This window comes from Chaetura pelagica, unplaced genomic scaffold (genome assembly GCF_000747805.2).
Source record: "Chaetura pelagica isolate M959 unplaced genomic scaffold, ChaPel_1.0 scaffold139, whole genome shotgun sequence".
Classification (NCBI taxonomy): Eukaryota; Metazoa; Chordata; class Aves; order Apodiformes; family Apodidae; genus Chaetura; species Chaetura pelagica.
This window is the reverse complement of record NW_009970717.1, coordinates 245,207-265,504: the sequence shown is the minus strand read 5'-3', so window position 1 is coordinate 265,504 and position 20,298 is coordinate 245,207. Positions and strand designations below refer to the sequence as shown.

At 37.1% G+C, this 20,298-nt stretch overlaps 1 protein-coding gene across 1 annotated transcript; it reads right to left on the bottom strand.

The window, feature by feature from the left end:
• Window positions 1-5,581: 5,581 nt before the first annotated feature.
• Window positions 5,582-19,616, bottom strand: ZNF507 (zinc finger protein 507). The gene is made up of 6 exons (XM_010006216.1): window positions 17,490-19,616; window positions 16,225-16,330; window positions 11,466-11,580; window positions 9,029-9,133; window positions 6,077-6,211; window positions 5,582-5,945 (listed from the first exon to the last, which is right to left on the bottom strand). Exons 1-6 carry the CDS (start codon window positions 19,614-19,616, stop codon window positions 5,582-5,584), a joined length of 2,952 nt encoding a protein of 983 aa, XP_010004518.1.
• Window positions 19,617-20,298: the final 682 nt, after the last annotated feature.

Genomic DNA, 20,298 nt, shown 5'->3' with positions numbered 1-20,298 from the left:
GACGAGGCCGTTCAGAGACAGCGGAGACAGGCAGAGCCGGCCCGGCCCGCGCTCGTCCCTCCCCCGGCGGGAGGGCGGGCTCGGGCAGCGCCGGCCCCGGGCCGGGAGCTGCGCTCAGCCCTGCCGGGGTCATGTTGGGCGGCTCAGACCCCATTTGTGGTTTTAAAATATAAATTAGAATCCTAAGCAGCAGAGGTGTATTTTGTATTCAGTACATGGTGCACAGCGTTTCCTGACCACCCCCTGCAGGAACGTGTACCTGCCCATCAGTGTCCGTGTTGCCGCTCCCGCGGCAGCAAAGCCCTCCCGTTCGTGCTGCGTTACCCGTAGCGCCCAAGGGCAGCGGAACGGCTACAAACCATCAGGCACAGGAAATGGTCGGTACTTTGTATTACATTTCTTTATACCGTTAACGTTGTGTTGTCTCTTGGATGTCATAGGCAACACTGTAGAAAGCGCGACTGAGAACTAGAAACACAGGAGGACTCAAGTTCTGCCTGAATCTTGACTCTAGACCTGTTGTTAGTTGCTGTTCAGCAGCCGCATGACGTGCTGCAAGCACGTTTATAATAGCTTTTATCAATGTATAAAGTCTGTCAGGTACCCAAGTTTAGCTTTCGGGCAAAGCTTTACCAATTTGAGGGGTTTTACATAGCTATATACTGAGTCAAGTCAGTCTTACTGGTGTTTCTCAGAGTGGCTGAGTGACAGCTCTTTTCCAGGATACGCCTGGCAGGGACTGCAAAAAAGGAACAGAAGTGTGGTGCATTAACTTTTCTGCAAGAATTCTGACCATAAATACCTGCCAAGGACACAGTGATTCAAATCCCACTGTGTGGAAGGGCTCTAGCCCATTTTCTCCTAATCCCAGGAGTGTGAAGCATTAGGCCGGTGCAGCTCTGTCCCAGTAAGCTCGTGTGTCCTGCCCCGTTTCTGCGAAAGCCGCAGTGTTCCCTGGCAGGCGCGGTGCCCGTCCTGCCGGCAGCAGGGCAGCCCTGCCCTGGGCTGGCCAGCACTAGTGAGGAGGGAAGGTGTCTGCTACAGATGTGCTTCACAGCAGATAAGGACTTGGGTTACCAGTCAGATCACACAACACCAAGTTATTTATGCAGGCATTGACTTCTTAAGTTATCATTAACTTCTGATAAGGCTCTTCTGTATTAAGTTGCAGAGAGCAAGGTATTTTAGCCCAGTGAAGAGGATAATACTTGGATGCCACATTCTGCTACAGAGAGTTTTTTTCCCAGGTTTTGCATTAGAGAAAATGTGAAAACTCTGCACAACACAGCAATCTGTAGCATTGCATCTAGACCCATTTGTAGTTCCAGGTTTTTTTTACTTCAAAGTATTTGGCTGTAATAGTAACAACAAAATGAAATAAAATAGTCTGTTTATGTAAATGTAAACCATGATAATACCAGCAAGGGGTACTCTAGCTGTACTTTCTTTTTTCTCTCTTTGGCCAGAAGCAGTGACTTGGACTTGTTGTTTTGTTGGATTTTTTTTTCTGAAAAAGATGGGAAGAAAAGCTCTAGCAAGGCCAAGAAATATGCTGTATATTTAAAACTAGGTTGCAAGATAAGTTTTAGCTTATGTGATGGATACACAAGAGCCAATTACCTGAAAAAAGCTGCATAAGGATTTAACTCTATTTAAGTTAGGGAAGACATTCCCACTAACTTTATTATGAATTTTGAAAGTGCAGTTCTGTCCTTCAGCACTGTCCCACTGTAACTGCATGCAGACTTGCAAGGGTTTTGACTTAATATATTGTCTCGTGTTTCATCACTACAGTTACTGTTACAGAACTTGTATTAACTATATTAAAACTGTAATAACTTGACACAAGAGTGAGAAACAGCTGTAGAGTATTTAAAATACTTGTTGATTTAAACACATTCCTATTTCTCTAAACATGGTTCAGCATTTGAAATTTCCATATTTGTATTTCATATGGGTCAAATAAAAGTGACTAAAATGTTTAAAAAAAAGTTTATTACCAAAATACAATATTAAAGTCAATACGTGACAAACTCCTGTAAAGCAAAATAAATTATTCTAACATTGTACAGTATTTCAGAAGGTAGTTAAAGTAGTACTACAGACTTTGCTTCATAGTTCCAAACAGTTGTCTTTCAGGAACATAATCCTAGAGAGAGCTTAAGGCATGCAGCTTAATGTGCTGGATAATTTTATAAAATGAATGTAATCCTATTTGATAAGGTACAGTATCAGAATTAACTGCAGTCTTTACATGTCAGTTTTCTAAATTTTTTATACTTTGGCTATAAAAGCAGTGCCATAGTGTTACAATACCTCTTAAAAAAATACGTGTACCCATGTCCATGAATATCAAATGCAAATGTCAATTTCTATTAAATATATCTTAACAAATGTTACCTTGAGCACCAACTGTACATTTTAAAAAATGATTAAATAAGTGCTTCTGAAAGAGGAAAATACAATAATTCTGACTGGATCCCACTCTATTTTTCCAGGCCAAACATAAATCAGAAAGATGAAATATGCACCTATTTATCAGTATAGTCTAGTATGAATGAAATTTTCTCTTTAGCAGAAATAGAGGCATTTAAAACAAAGCTGCAAGTTATAGTTCATATACAGAATAAAATCTAATTTAAACAAACAGCGAGTGAATGACTCATCAGCTGATAGTGCTGTGACCAAAGAGCTGAAAACATTTTAAAAGCCTTAAGAAAGAGGAAGACTGCAGTGTTGGTGACTTTGAAATGTACTTAAAAACCTTTGCATAACATGCAACCAAGCCAACCATACACTTTTGAAGCAGATAACCTGAGGAATATTTTGCTTTCAGAAAAACGAAGTCTATAATTACTTCACATGCAGAACTTCCAATAAAGTTCCTGGGAACTGTGAGTGGGCAACTAATGGCAAGCAGCATGGGGATAGTTAAAAAAATAAATCTCTGTGCATATGGAAAAGGATTATTTGTTGGCATTCGTTAGGATTGATACTGGTTCTTAGAGGCAACTAACTCCCTACTATTTTATAGAAACACATGGTCAAAAAGAAAAAAGCAAGATGGCAAGGAACAACCATGAATAGATGCATCCTGGTTAGTAATCCCATTACAATGAGTCCTGATGCATTATACTTAGTGGTGCAAGCAAGGCTTGCACATAGACCCAAACTGTTAATTTGGATTCAAGGTAATTTGCTTCTTAAGTCTTGGTTCACTGTCATCTTCTCCTTAGCTTATGAATGCAAGTTTTTCACCATTTTATTTTCCACTGGCTGAGCAACTTTAAAATAATTAACCCTTTACACAAAAAAAATGTGGCAAAATATTGTTTCTGTGAATGCTGGCTGTAGTTTAGCATTACTAGATTATCTCATTGTACCTTTAATTTTTCAACAAATGGGATCTCAGAGTGAGAAAGTTGAGATATATTCCAGATAGTGTACTATTGTCACATGAATTCTATATTGAAAGTAAAATATTGGTGTCAATGAGACAGTAAGAATATCCCATTAAAAGTTTGCCATAGTTAACTGAATTTCAGATAATGTAAATAAATAAAGTTTTTCAAAGAAAAATAACTTTTAATGGAAAATAATGCATATTTCTTTATATATGTATTTAAAAAATCTCAAATACCTGTCATAGAAATGCTTTGACATGACATCCTGACCAATTTTTGAAGTAAAATGTGTACTTTCTGCTATCTAATTTATAAAAAAAATAACAGAAATTTAACTGAAATAAGTCAAATTGAGGAAATGACTGGAATACAAAAATCATCAAATGTACTTGGAATCTAATGCCTTTACCCTGGCCTTTAGATTTTGTGCTGCTTCATAAAGTTGCAACAAGACTTGTTTACTTCTCCTGTTTGCCACTTCTAGGCAGTGATAGCACAATAGTCTGTACACTATATATGCCACCTTATTAGATTTTCAGTTGTAGCTTATTTCTGCTAGCAGAAATGTACAAATAAAGTAACCATAAAATACTGTTTTTCTAAGAGTAAGTAAGTTTTTAAGTAACGAGCTACTGGAAATCAGGTAACTGCATCCCCATGTCAGGAACTAGCCATGCTCTGTGCATCTGCCATTCATTAAAAGCAGAAGTAAGTGCCCAAACTACAAAGTTTAAATCTGTCTGCTAAAGGGCTTCTTTGGAAGTGCTACTACTTCACTTGATTGAAGCATGTATTTCAAACAATTTAAGTAGCCAACTTTATAAGTAACATCAACAAAGTTACCAGGCAATTAGCCAGTATAATAATATTCTAAACTGATACATAGATGAATGTCTTCTACTGCAAACTGCTGTAACTGTAAAAAAAAAAAAAAGGCTTTCTAAGATTTCTGTGCGTTTCTTGGAAAACAAAGTAATCCCTAATTATCTTTATGAATCCATTCTATGCACTATTTAACTTATTCTAGAAGTGACCAGATAGTTTTTGCTTAAAAATACTGTTTCCCTTTTTTAAAAAGATAATTTTCTACAGGATCATTACTCTATCTTTCAGTAAATTATTTCTACAGTTACAGCTCTGCCAGACAAATGGGAACCTTAGACAGCTTGTGGGATTTCAAAGAACTCCAAAGCATGTAGGAGTTTCTCAAAATCCCACTTGCTGCTCACCTACTTCTTTAGGAATCTACATATGTTTCATCTACATATCTTTGTGGCAATTACTGTTAATACTTGTTCTCACTAAAAAAATATTGCTCATACATACTGCAAAGTAATCACCACAAATTAAAAGTGACATATGATAAGCGCTTTTTTTTTTAATAGTTCTGCTGAATGTGTCAAGAAAACCAGTAAGAAACAGCAGTTCATTCTTATAAAGGATCTTTTACATATTATCAGTTCAAAAGATAGCAGCTTTTTAGTTAGGATCCAATCAGACAAATAGTTATTAGCTAAGTGCTTCTAGGCTTCTCAGCTCCTGCCACTGTCAACTGACAGGATAGCAGTCTTTGTTGAGGGATGACTTGGGAGTTTGCAAGGCCTTAAAAATAGATTGGGAAAAATGAAACGCCCATGTGTGCATGCAAGCCCACACATTCCCTCACCCACCTCCCCTGTCCCTGCCTTCCAGAATCCAGGCAGTGGGGTTTAGAAGATCATATTGTAATTTACCTAGTCTGTTCCCAGTGTCAAAAAAGAGAGTGAAAAGTTCTTTGCTGAAATACTTGGAAAACAACAAAGTGGGAGGAAGAAAAAAGCTTTTCAGTTGATACAAAGCTTTCATACCTTTGGGTTTTAACATACTGTACTAATGAATTATTAGTGACTAGTACCTGACAATAAAAGAAAGAAACCAAACAATCCTACATTCTTGGCACCATATAGAGAAATAACAGGTTAAAATGGATCATGCTATTCTCCACTCTTTATTTTTATCTCTTAAATGATTCATCAGTCCCTGTTTAAAATACTGTACTCCTACTGAAACAAGGACTCAGGATGGGAAATCAAGATTTTCTTGCAATTCTTCTCTTTAGTAAGTTTCTAAGGTAAAGACTAGCAAAGAAAGAAAATATTCACTCCAGGGAAAACCCTCTCTTTAACTTACTGCTTCACCTAGTTTGCGCTCTGAGTTGTGCTGTGGTCCTTATTTAGAATGATGTTTATGATTTCACCCTCATGTTCTTTCATGTGATCCAGCAGATTTTCTTTGTTGGTAGACTCAAAACCACAAATGCAGCAGCAGAAGAGAAGAACACAGTATTCTGTGCCAAGATGGGGTAGAGTGGAGTTCTTTTCTAAACTGCATGAGGTATTCACCATGTTAAGTTTTTCATTTTCATCAGAACCTGAAATTTCATTTGTAGTCTGGTTAATAGGCTCTGCAAAAGACAGCAAGTTGTCTGCATTTCCTAGTATAGGTACTGTACTTTCATCTGTGCCTTCTAATAAGGTTTTGTCAGGAAGCTGTCCTTGAAACCTGAAATAAGAAAAAACAAAATAAGTATAAAAATGTACAGTTGTTGCTTTTTAACAGGAACTTCATTTTGGATCAGAGTTGGGTCCTTTGAAAAATCTGTATGATAGGGCTTGAAAGTAAATCAGACATACCTGCTGCTTTGTGAAATTGCATCATTAATAGCCTTGTTCACTTGTTCATAGTTATAATTTTGGTCACTTGCATGTTTCCACATGTGGGACTTCAGGGATGGAGGATGGCTACATACATATCCACAGAGAGAACATCTAGGAAAAATGGTGGACAAGGAGAAGAGAAACATTTAGCAGTTAAATTATATTAGTTGAGAAATAGATTAGTTCTTCCAAACAGATGAGTAAACAAAGACATGTCAGTCTTCCAGCTCCCCTTTTTCGGCTTCATAACTAGGTCAAGTTAAGTTTGCAATGTTTCATTCTGAAAAATTTACAACATACTATTTTTAGGGTCTGAGAATTTTATGTTTGCTTTTTCTAACTCCTTAAATAACTGAATTAAAATCTTACCTGTTTGGCCTGTTAAACTGTTTAAATACTGCAGTAGATCCGATGACTGCAGAAACATGGAGGACATCACTATCGTATCTGGCAGGCAGGGAGCGGGCTCTCTTTGCCATTGCTCTGAACCAAGCAGGAGCTGTATTATTAGCCCTGATAATTTTAATTGAACTAATAAAGTCTTTCCTAGTGTAGCATCTGTTAATTTATTTAAGGATCACAGAATTGCTGAAGTTGGAAGGGACCTCTGGAGATCACCAGGTCCATTCTCCTGCTCAAGCAGGATCCACTACAGTGGGTTGCTGGGGCAGTGTCCAGTCACATTCTGAATATATTAACAGACTGAGATCCAGGCAAGTGACAATTTTGTCCATAGAGTTTTCTATCAGTTTACCACAAGACTAAATTTTCTATTTCCCCATAAACCCCATCTTATATAGTAAAGAACAAAACCTGGAAGAATAAATCCTATTCATGCAGAGATGTACTGTGCATTAACAGACACAAATAACCCAAGACTGATCAAACATTTTTCATATGAGAAAATACAACAGAGGAGATTTTCTGCAAGTGTTTTCTAAGATGATAAATTAGTCACATCAGCATAAAGGAGATGAGTGATACTCCAGAGCAGAATAGGACCGCAAAGATGATGCAGCTCCTTGTCTTTTGCATGAGGAAGCTACTTTGCTTAGCTATCTGCTACTTTGGAAGCCTTCAGTTTCTCACATCACATGGAAAAGACCAGGATCAATCAAAGTTGACCTTGTTCTAATAAATTACAGCTAGGAATGCATCTCAGTCTATCTTATTCCTCAGTGACAGGAAGATGTTTACTGCTCAAGCAATGTGGTCCCAATATGTTACATTATGATGACCAAGACAGGCTGGAGAAGTGGGCTAGCAGGAACCTTATGAAGTTCAGCTGGGGGAAGTGTAAGGTCTTGCACCTGGGAACAGGTAACCCAGGAGTGCATTTCAGACTGCCATCCACCTGGCTGGAGAGTAGCCCTGAGGTCCCTTCCAACCTGGCATTCTGATTCATAAATTTGGAGACGGGAAGGAGCGTTAAAATACTAATTTTTACTTCATTAAAAAATAAGATAATGGCAGACCTTATAGTTAACTTATAGATAAAATTGGGCCAAAATGTTTTTTTTTGAAAATACAAAGAACAACACACAATTTGTCTTCCACTAGTCTTATTATATATATGATTTTTGTGTACCACTAACACAGCTTGATCAGTGGGTTAGTAACACAGTGAATGAAGCATCAGTTTAGTGTTTGCTTATATCTCATTTTAATTACAGTCTCATTTTCTGAAGTACATTAATTTACTTGGGTGATTTACTAATCCGATTTACTTTGCCGAGAACAGTAGCATGAGCCAAATGCTGTTGACTGCTTTAGCATATGGTTCAAACCAAAGGCACAGAGACTAAACAGCTTTTAGCCTGATGCACTGTACTTTATGATTGATCATATACCTAATGTATAGTTACAGTATATGCAAGACATTTCCAGAGAAACAAAATTGTTAATCACAAATTCGCTGTTCACAAGGGCATGTAACAATAGGACAAGGGGTAATGATTTTAAGAAAAAGAAGGATAGATTTAGGTTGGACATCAGGAAAAAGTTCTTTAACATGAGGGTGGTGGATCAGTGGAACAGGCTGTCTTACAGAGGTGGTGGAGGTGCTATCCCTGGAGATATTCAAGGTCAGGCTTGATAGGGCTCTAAGCAATCTTTTCTAGTGCGAGATGTCCCTGCTTATTGTAGGGGGGTTGGACTAGATGAACTTTAGAGGTCTCTTCCAATGCAAGACATTCTACAATTCTATCTTCTTGAGAAGAAATGCTAATGTGGATGTGCTTTACTTGAATTTGTCCTGTTGCCTTTAAAATCTTCCTGTAAGGAATATTCCTGACTTTTCTTTAATTTCCCAGTTTGTTGTTGTTGTTGCAAATTAGTTTAAAAAAACTGCATGTATTTGTGCCAGCTGTCTCATATATATACATGTAAAAAACACACGTATCTATGGACAGACTGTAAAGGACACTTGTCACTTAAATATAATGACTATTCATACTAACAGGGCAATGTGATGCCAATCTGGCTTCTACCTAACATGTATATGCAAAAGCTGTGCCTAGACTAAGATATTAAACAAAGCCAGAGAACCTTCCTGACTACTGCAATTTAACAATCTATAATGTTAAATGCTAGAATTGCCCCTGGCTTGGTTTTGGCACATGCATTCACCCAAACAATTCCAGGCATGCTACTTGCAGTAGGCAGTTCAGATGCAAACACCCTGTTTCTGGAAAGAAAAACCTGATTATTGTACCAGAGGGAGGTCAGGGACATGTTTACTTAGCTAGGATAAACATCATCTGGGAATGCCACACTAAATCTCTCTCCCTTTCTCTGTCTCGAAAAAAGGCACTGGAACAAGAAATTAATCTAGGAAGGAAAAGAATAGAATCTGAACTGTGCTTGGTATCTCAGTGTAACAAAATCACTACTACCACAGCTTTTTGCCAAATTAGAACTGTTACATACTTGTACTGTTCCATTAGCTGAACTGCCTGATGCTCCTGGGGGTGGCGCCTCATATGGCATTTCAAGCTATTCATATTTGTGGTGGCGAAGTCACATACCCGACATCTAAAGAGACAACAACAGATCAACTAATCTGACAATGAACTGCTTCTTCCAGAAAAAAAAATAAATTCCATGAGAAAGCAAAAGTATCTGGAAAGGCTAAAGTTAGTCCAGGTGATGACATTAACTTTCAATTTTTGGACTGTGAAAACCTTTTGCAGCTCAAAACAGACTCCGTATTTGAGCAAGAATCACTAGACATATGGACTCTGTCCCTTCCTGACATCTATCTTGTGCACCTGCACTGAAGTTAGTAAGCATCACAAAGGATAAGGAGATGGGGAAGCACCTGAATGGATGCAGTCTCAATGCAAGTTGCTTGGCTATGTTATGCAAAGGCAGAATATGACCATAAGGGCTAGAGGGGCCATAGTATATTTAGAAGTGAGTCCTGTTCCTTAATGATACGTGTTCTGTGTAATGCAACAGCCATGTTTCTCCTGACATTCTAAAAAACAAGCTTTTATCTATTTACTGATAAAACATCTATGTTTCAAAGTATTATATCTAAAAGAGAAGTCAGGGACAAGATCAACATCTAGATTCAAGTGCACTAAGACCATTGTGTCACATCATGCTGTCTAAATGTTTAGTTTTTATTTCTGTTACAATACCTTTCTATAAAAACAATACATAAAACAGTCTGAATCTAGATTTAGATCCATGGATTTAGATCCCAAAGTATTACACAAAATACTATGTTATTCATAAATATCAACATACTACCACACAAGCTTCCTGTATATAAAATATCGAAACAGAAGCTATCAAGTACAGCTAAAACTCTGTGTATTTATTAGGACTTGAGTGGTTTTCTTTTTCAGAAATGGCAGAATGTCCAATATTTACTAAGTCTGGTCTATAGTGTGAAACAGTTTGAGACTGCACAATACTTAACTTGAGATGACTCACTTCACTTTTAAAAGGACTTAATTGTACAGTATTCAAATCCAGAAGCTATCAAATCTACAAAAATGCATCACTGGAGGCTGTATAATTTAATTCCCAGCCATTTTTGTCAAACAAATAAAAAAATATGTTTACAGCAATATAGTAGGTTGCTATCTGACAGTATGAAAGGCTTGAGGCATACGTTTCAGGAGAAATACCAGAAATACTGGATCTTTTTGTGTTTTAGGCTGTGGCTCAAGTATCCTACCAGGCCTGCAGATTTGTATAAGAGGTTTATGAAAAAATAAGAAAAACAAGTGAGATCAGTAGGCTTAAATTTAGTATGCAGCAGTCTGTATCACCAACAGAAAGTTTTCAAGGGTTCCTAAGTCAAACAAGCTGGCTAACACCAATTCAGAAAACTACCATATACAAGACACTCCACAGTAGCTGCTGTTCTAACTCCCTAAATAACAAATAATGTCAATAGGGAAGATTCTGAGGTGAAAAAAACCCAACTATTTGTATTCCACACTTGCTCTCCAAGCAAACATCTTGCAAATTTTTGCTATTGTTATGGGATATCATTATAATGCACAAATCAAAATACAACTCGTCTTCTGGGTTTGTTTATCCAAAAGAGAAAGTCCCTGGCTGAGCTCAGCACTTCAAGGTGTTAATTTTCCAGAATTTGTACTAAAACAGTAGAATATATTAGCTCAAAATCCTATTAACTCAGATCTATTTTCTAGCCACTAGAGAGGGACAGAGATCCACACTGAATAAGCAGAGATTGGATTTGCAGGAATTTATGCAACAACCAATAGAAAAATGCATGATTTATTTTTCTGCTGGGGACCTGTGCTATAGTATTACATGTGATTTTAAATATCAAAGTTTCTGTATAAATCCATACAATACCCTTGTAGAAAAGTTACAAAATCTGATCCTAAGTGATTGTGTTAATACTGTTTAAAACCTGTAAAAAAGATGAGGGGACTGGTGACAAGTCAAAGGGCAGAATTTTGCCACATTCTCTAGAAGCCAATGTGCAAGGTAGCAATATGATAATGGAGCACATTTTACAATAAAGCAAGCCCAAAATGAACTTAGGTGTGCAACCTGTTTAAGAAATCTGTTATTACTACTGGCCAAAGTTCAACATTACAATGTAATTATTTCCCTTTCCACAGCTGAATGCTTAAAACTAAACACAACCAATGGACTGCTATAGCAGAAGATGCATCCTGGAAAATTTAGCAAATCTTAATTACACAGTTTAAGTCAACCAGCAAGCTTGACTCCTTCATATCTGCAGTAAAATTATGTACTTAAAATTCTTTAACAATATCTTCAAAATTACATCAGCAATTAAGTAACCTTTTGTAGTTAAAACAGGTACACCAGGCACATGGCATTAGCCAGCAATAATTGAGACACTTACCTATATGGCTTATCAGAGTTATGAATTCGTCTGTGATTTCGTACACCAACGTAAGTTGTGCTTGTGTAGTCACATACATCACATCTGTACAGTTTCTGAACTGAAGATTTACTTCCTATATGAAAGAAAATCCATTGTTTTAAAGAGTTGCATTCAGCATTGTAAGGAGCCCTAAGATGGTAACTTCAGCACAACGTGCTTTACTATTTTAAAGTAATAATTTTAAATATCTATAAATATTTAACACTTTTAAAGTATCAGAACAAACTGGTAAAGGACATAGACATAATAATAAAGGTATAGTTTATTTACCGTGCTGTTCTGCTTTCACCCTACTATTTACTGGAACTATTAACATCTTAGGAAGAGTCATCTCTCTATGCAGACACTTCCCTTCTTCCTGCAGTTGGGTTAAAATCCTGTGTTACACCAAAAGGTCGTAAAATGTGGCTGAACCCAGCAGTTTACTGTTTTGCAGCTTGAATCAAATAAAAGGAAGAGATAGGCATTGAGAAAGGACAAGTTTCAAACAGGCAAACAGAAAAGAAAAGCAAAAGGACTCCCAGGTATTTCATTCCTCTTTATCACCCATATACACTCACAATTTCAGAAGAATCTGGGATGATATAAAAGATACTGACCAGATGTATTAAGGAATAATTTGGAACTTTTCCAAATTACTAAAAACCAATTGTAACAAAAATATTTTTTTCTTTCCTGAATGAAAGAGACTCTTGAAAAATTAATGGTTGCAGAGACAAAGGCTAATGACAAATTTAACATAGGAAAATGTGTGCCTGCAAGTGCACAGTTTGAATACGTTTGAGATGTAAGTGTGTAGACTTAAACAGCCCTTTTTCTGCTCCCTCATTGAATAATGGAACTGATTTAGGTTAAAATATTAACATTTGGAAAGAGGGATGGTATACTTTATGCAGGCCATTATCCCATTCCAGCCCATCCTGCAGCCTTCATGCACTCCCCAGATGAGGGAACAGCAGAAACATGAAGGAACATCAGGGTTGGAGCTGTTTAAATCAACAGTACCTCCAAAAGAAACATCAAACTAAAATCCAAGGGTTTTCTTACTGCATTTAACTGAACTTCTTTCTAGTTTGGAGTAATAAAAACTGACTAAAAGCCCCTCCTGTATCACCTCCTGAATTCCAATTATTTTTAGGTAAATAAGGAAGGAATAAGACAAGCAGAATGAACTCAGAAGGAATGGTAGAGATCTTGAAAACAGAAGTTCCATCTCCTGAGTCCAAAATACTGAACAGATTTTGTAAAGGTAATTTTGTTCTGGAGTTTCCTCTGGATGATGCTGGACTTCAATAACCCAGATGGAATCTTTTAATTATCAAAGCAACACTTAAGAATCTTTGTGATAAAACTCTCTGAAGGGGACACATGGAAGTTCAACTGGACACTTTGATTGTTTTCCACAGGTAAATTTTATTTTTTTATTCTGAGGGATACAGACACACAGCTAACTTGGACAGTAAGGGAAAACTACCATTAATTAAATTTTCACTCCAAAATTCAGCACTTTTGGTTCAAGATGCAAAGTAATTAGGTAGGGCTGATAACCCCAGAGGGTTATTCTGAAGAATATATAGTATGTCATATAAAATAAAATAGCAATCTGAATACAAAGACAGTCTGAAATAAAATAAAATTTGCCTAATTCTATGTGTACCAAGATAACAGAAAAAAAGTTTTTTATTTTTACTTTAACACATGACACAGAACTCACTTTTGTAGCATTCTCATAAAAAATAATACGGAAGTAATTTATAACATGCACGCTTTGCAAGTCAAGCTTAAAGCAAAAAAACCATCCAGTGTGCACTCGCAGCCCAGAGAGCCAAACACATCCTGGGCTGCATCCAAAGAAGTACTGAGAGAGGGGAGATTTAGGTTAGATATTAGGAAGAAATTCTTCACTATAAGGGTGGTGAGGAACTGGAATGCGTTGACCAGGGAGGCTGTTGATGCCCATCCCTGGAGGTTTTTAAGGTCAGGTTGGACAAGGTTTTGTGCAACCAGGTCTAGTGGTGGGGTTCCCTGCTGATGGCAAGGGGGTTGGAACTTGATGACCTTTGAGGTCCCTTCCAACCTTAATGATTCTATGATTCTATTATAGATATATAGATATATCAGAGTTATTCCTACAATATGCTCATATAATAAAAGTTATACGGTTTTTTAATGCAAAGTATCAAAACAGTCTTGATTATATACTTGGGGACATTGGAATTGATATTTTAACAATTATTCTTTTGTGAATGCGCATTTATATAGAAGATCTCAAAAGAATACAAAGACACTTATTGGGCTGCAGATCTATGGCAGAGCAGGGGTTGTGTGAAGGTTAAGCTATGGCATGCTCTACTTGAATGGGTTTTCCATCTTAAATTCTGCAGCTTCAGAATAAACTGCTTCCAAATGTATTTTCTGTTAGGAATTTGGTATTTTATTGGGCAGGCAGCTTAAAACAAAAAGGATCTAATGAGGTTTTTAAAGCATTATGCAAACATATTATCTATTGCACAGTTGTAAGTGGCTAACCACCCAGTAGCACACACTTAGGAGCAATTATTTATACCAATCACTACTTTATATTTATCCCTTCAACAAAATGCACATAAACTATAATACATCACATAATCTCTTGCTGTTGCAAAACAGCAGTCATGTCTGGCTTATTTCTTGTGGATTTGGGTCTTTTGTCCTTTCTGGATGGAGGGTATCAGGGTATCCTAAAAGTGAACATGGAAATGACAGATCTTTGTTCCAGCAGCACTAACAGGTGCTCTTGTAATGCTGCTTATTACCCTATTCCTTCATTATTAGACATTTACAATCTGATCATATCCAGTGTCATAATGCTCCCTTTTAATTTATTGTACAACCATGATGAATAAAGAGACTTTTAGGACTAACTATTTCGTAAACAAGAAATGAAACTGTTCCAGCTCAGGCATCTTTCACATAAACAGATGCTACACCATAAACTTCTTTGTTTTGTGTCGCTTTATAGGGATGACATCTGTTTGACAAGAGATAGCTGTACTGCAGTGGTGCTGCAATTTGATTATAAATTGGTTCTGAAATAATTTAAGTATTCCACAGTATGAGTTAATAAAAGTTTAAAAGGAGAACTGTTTTCATTCAAGCCACATTACTAAATTTTGTGTGAGGTAAACAATCAATTAAAGTGCATGGCTGCAACATTTTTATAAGAAAATAATGACCAAAAAAATTAAATAATCTCTAAAGTAAATTGAAAGCAGGCAGTTTTCTTGAACAGGGGCTCCTACTCTTTCATGGAAGTTAAGTTACAAGATCAGAATGTAAACTCCTAAACCACCTCATTAAAAAGTAGTATTTTCAAAAGTAGATAGCCATCTTGACCCTCAGTCACCTTACCAGGACTTCAGCTCAAAAAGTACAGTATTCCCCAAAATCTGACATGTTTCAGGCACTGCAAGGTAATTCCTGTATCATGAAATCTTTAAAAATATTGGTTTAAAACAGAAAACATTGTCAGAATAATAGGCAAGCATGAGCTAAGAGAACTGAAGTCAAGAGTTAAGGATCTCATTCTATTCTGACTTGCACCATGTTACTTTGGACAAATCATTATTGGTCAAGGCTGTTCACCCTGGGCCATACTGGTTAATACCTTTTTTCACAAGTGGTTCCATCCATTTCCTTGATTACTTTTACACTTTCTGATCAGTTGTGGAGGTGAGAGTAGAAGCCAGAAATTTCAATGGCAATCTAAGTTCTATTATAGTGCACATTTTGCTGTCTCAACAAGCAAGACACCATAGTTAGCACAGAGTAGACCTATGTGCACAAAATGGAAATACTCCAGTTCACAGCTGTTCAGAGTTGATAGAATCACTGCTATTTTTCAACAATGCTCTAAAACAGCAAAATACTAATGATTACAGTGTTGTCTTCAGAATAAAAAGGCTGAAGATATTTTCACTAACTTTAACTCACCAGAGGAGGATGCATTCAAGTTGCAATAATAAATATTGGGCCTTCAGGATACTTAAAGGTTTTAGAGACCACATTTTCTATTAAACTCCAAAATTTGGCTGTTTTTCCCTTATTTCACTACCTTAACACATCAAAGATTTGGTTTTTGTTGTTTTTAATAGCAACACTATTAAATAATAAGCAGATGCACAGTTAAACAAACATTTAGAAAATGCATACCTACTGTTACCCTGGCAACTATTACATATACAGGTTGCATTTTTGGAATGCCTTACGTTTGCCTCTCTAGGGCTAAACAAAGGACTCATTTTGGACGCTGCCATAATTAAACAGAAATTTTTAAACACAGAATGCACAGTATTGTATGTATATGCTGACAGCAAACTGCATTAGCACAGTGAGTTTACAAAAAGGCTTTATTTTGTTTACTGTAGGTGATTTGGAAAACACTGGAGCTACTGAAAGAAGGAAAAAAGACACTTTTAAAAATTCAGTCATACTCAATACCAGTTGTTCTTCATAAGAAGAATTATAAGGTCCCATTAAAGGGGCTAAAAATGTCAGTAAGGTAGCTCAAAACTGACTGTAGTAAGTTTTGTACAGTATAAAGAACACACATTTAAGGTTAGAAACAGACATGAAAACATTTCTGCATGAATAAGATCTTAAAAACAGTTTTATACAAATACAACAAACAGAAGTAATGTTATGACTCTGTAATTTCAAGTGTAAATATAAACAGTACCTTCTCTTTCATCTACTTCGCTGGAAACTATTAACTTGTTAGATGTAGCTGTTGAAAAGAGATCTGGAAGACTGTGTTGTTCTCTTTCATGATTTCGCAGCTGGCTCTGAAAAAACAATTTCCCATGTTTTAAAACACTACAAACCTACACTGGTCAGCTCAGATATTGCAATCATTTGTGATACTGTCACTCAAGTTTTAATGTCAGCTGTTATAAAATGTATGTTAACTTACATACAGATTATTCCTCAGGTTATCTTACTAGAAACAAAACAAAATAAATCACAGTAATTAATAAGATAAAGGATTGATGAGACTGAGAGGATTATATGATTTCTGTTTGATTTAGAAAATAAATTTCTTCTTCCTCCATTCCCATAGACAAGTAGCAAGCAGTTCCTCCTGCAAATTTATTATACTCCACAAGCAGTATTACAGGTTACAGGATGGCTTGTGTGAAAATTTACTCAGTTTTTGTACTGCCTAGTGACTTAAGAACTCTATTCCTGTTTCTCCTTGCCTTGGGCAGGAGAGAGGAGAGAGAGCTTTTTGCTACCCTACCTGTACACTTTTTCAAAGTAGGACTAAACAACAGTAAATATGGGAAATTTGAACGGCCATTGCCTACAAGACTTCCAGTTGTACAGCTAGATACTGATGCTCTCTATTCTATAGTCCTGAGTACTGAATAGAGTATAAAAGAATACACTCACCAGCACAAATGCCTAAAATAGCAATTATAAAAATGGCAGAAGAACAGTAACTCTGCTGTGCTGCATAATCTTTCAGATCCAAGTTCTACAGAACATCCAGACCAACAAAACAGCAGAGGAAAAAAGAAAATAATTTCTGCTTCAAAGCATCTCATGTTACCCCCAGATGCCAAGACTACTTTGCACACACTCACAGCTAGCAGGCATCTTTGAGCATTGTTTGAAAGTTTCAACTATTAAGTTCTCTGACACTTCATTTTCTCCTGCTGTTGCTGCACATGGGCAGAAAAACAACCTGCTATTAATACGTCTATAAGATGGTTCTCAGGAAAACAACTTAAATGAGGAAGCAATTTATTTCAGAGAGTAAAGCAGGATAATTATAGCTGGATTGTGTGTTTGGGAAGTGCTGAAAGAAATAATCCCCAATTGTAATGACAATGAAGCCAGGATGCCAGACTGAATTAAGTTAGAAAGAGGGATCACCAGATATTAAAAAAGCAGCAAATAGGTTATTTAGCTATTACAGACAGGCACAGGAAAGAACTTTACCTTATAATGAAAGGATTCCTCACATTGCTTGCACTGATACATCCTTGTTTTGCAGTGGTTGATCATGTGGCTCTCTAAATCCTTACTATTGCCAGCAATGTGTTCACAGATAGGACACTGGTACGGCTGCCTCTGACGATGGACTCTCAAGTGCTGTTTGATGTAGCCCTTGTTCCCGCTGCTGTAATGGCACAGGCGGCAGCGGTAGGGGCGCTCGGCGTTGGGTAGATATTCTACTAGGTTACTTCCAGGAATATTTGTATCATTTGTGTTTTGGCATTGTGCGTTGTCTTGCAATTCTTTCAAAATGTCATCATCAGAAGCATTCTGATCTGTCCTCTCCTTCAGTTTCTCAATGACAGTGAGTAGGGACATACTGATGCCCATTTTAATTGGTGCTTCTGATAACCCTGGCCTTTCTTTCTGTATCTCAACTATTGCACATTCACTTTGGTTTAAGCCACTAAACTCCTCTGAAGGGTTCTTAAGGGGTGATACCACTTTAGAATGAGCCATGCATGGGCTGTCAGTTTCTCCTTGTCCAGCACCTGCATCCATGGCATCCTCTCCAGTCACAGTCCTGATGCTAGACCTTGTTAGTTCTGCAGCTCTGATGGGCATTGTAACAAGAGCTTCGGCAGCCAGTGAGTGTAGCCGTAAAGACTCTGAATTTGTTCTTCTCCGTGCAGGAGGCACATTTTCATCAGTTGTTATGTTTTTATTAGGGCTTAATTCATTATCTTTCTTCTCTGCATTATTCCATCCTATTATTACTTCTTGAATTACATTTGAAGGAGAAACTTCATCGGGTTCTTCACAGGTAACATGGGACTCCTCCGAGATGAATTTTTTTTCTCCTTCAAGCTCAGTGTTCATCAAGAAAGGCTTTTGTAAAACACTTTCTTCTGCACCTGGCAAACGCTCTACTATTACATTAACATGACCCTTTTTGTTTGGACTACAACTGATGATTTTCTGTGCTGATGAAAGTAGGCTATTAGTTATCATATTATCCTGTTCTGTATCTGATACAGTCTCCTCTAAAATCTCTGCAGTAGGAGAATGCCCTACAGATTGCTTCAACATCTCGTCCTCTTTCACATTTGTTCCTACTGGCGATTTACATGACAGTTGTTCAGAATTGCAAATCTGAAGTTGAAGAGAAGGCTCACTATGGATATCAAGTTCATTGTTTTCCAAAGAAAGAACAACTGTATCCACGCTATGAGGTGTGTGAGTTACAACTGTCTCTGACAAGTTGGCAGTTTCATTTTCTTCCTCAAAGATAGGATAGGAGCAGTCAACCTCACCCGCATGTTTCCAAGCATGTGTTTTCAACATTCTTTGCTGACCACAGGTGTATCGGCAGATTAAGCACCGGTACATGCCATACTGCTCGTACGTGTACCATTTTCTCCTACCCATTTCAGGCACAGGAGTAGGCTGAGTTACATCTTTACATTCTAGATTTCCTGTCTGATCAGTCCCTGCCTTGACACTTCCTTCCACTGGTGCTTGCAAAAATGAACTTGCAACGTTTACACATTGCTGCACTTTTGTCTGGATGCTATTTTTACCATAATTCTCGTGGTAATTTTGGAAGTGGGATTCAAGTTCTTCTTGGCTTTTGGAAGCAAAATGACATTCTGAGCACATTAATATAACTTCATTTTTCTGCCCATGTTGTTTTATATGTTCTTGAAGTGTTAAGAGAGAAGGAGATAGAAACTTACATAGACTGCACTGGTAGCATGTCACCTTTTTTTTGCTTTGTGGAAGACATCGAGTCACAAAATAATCTGCTTGTAACTCTTCAGTCTTTTTAGTAGCAATAACAGACAGCTCAATTGCTTTAGCTGGGATTTCACAGAGATCGTCTGTGTCAAAGGGCTGTGCAGAAGCATCAGGATGGGAGCGTTTCTTTCCTATTAAAAGGCATCTTTGTGACTTCTCACTTTCAACTATTTTGCTTAGCTTCTGGATAACATGGATTAGTGGATCAGTTTTACATTTTCTCTGATCTTCACTGCTCTGCAGTGTTGGGCCAATGACTGTCTCAGAAATCAGCACAGCTTCCTGTTCCCCAATATTTGGCATCAATACTGCAACGCTGCTTCCTTCTTCCATAATACCTAGGAGAAAGGGGTTTACAAAAAACTAAAATTCATACATGCACAATAACAAAAACACAACCCAGTATGATTTAGATTTCTCCCTCTACTAAATTTGGAAGCGTAATGCCAGTAAGTTAATATTTTCAGAATAACTATATAAATAGCCAGAGTTTATGGGGACATTTAGTGAGTAGTGTAGATGCTGTTCAATAGAGCTGGACAGAACAATTCCAAGAGAGCCTCCAACAACCTGCCTCCAGGCTGTACAGGGGCAAGATAAATATTTTTCAAGTATAGACTGATAAGCATTGTTACAACTATTGTCTTTTTCTTCACAAGGACTACACATTTGAATGCTGGACACCAAGCAGTAGTAACTGGCATATTTTTGTTTAAAAGCCATGATATGATATGATATGATATGATATGATATGATATGATATGATATGAAATGAAATGAAAATGTATTCCTAACATAATTGCTCTGATCCACTGATGCCTCCTACAGCAAGCAACAATTTGCAACAACATAATTTACAAAAACTAGTGATTTTTTTCCCTTGAATTGTTAGGAAAAGAAAATAATTCTGGTCTTTACTTGCATTAGTCATTTCACTATGAATTTCACTTCTTATACATGTAATTTTCTAGAAAAGCTACCAATTGAAGCTTTTTCTACCATTCCTTAATTGTAG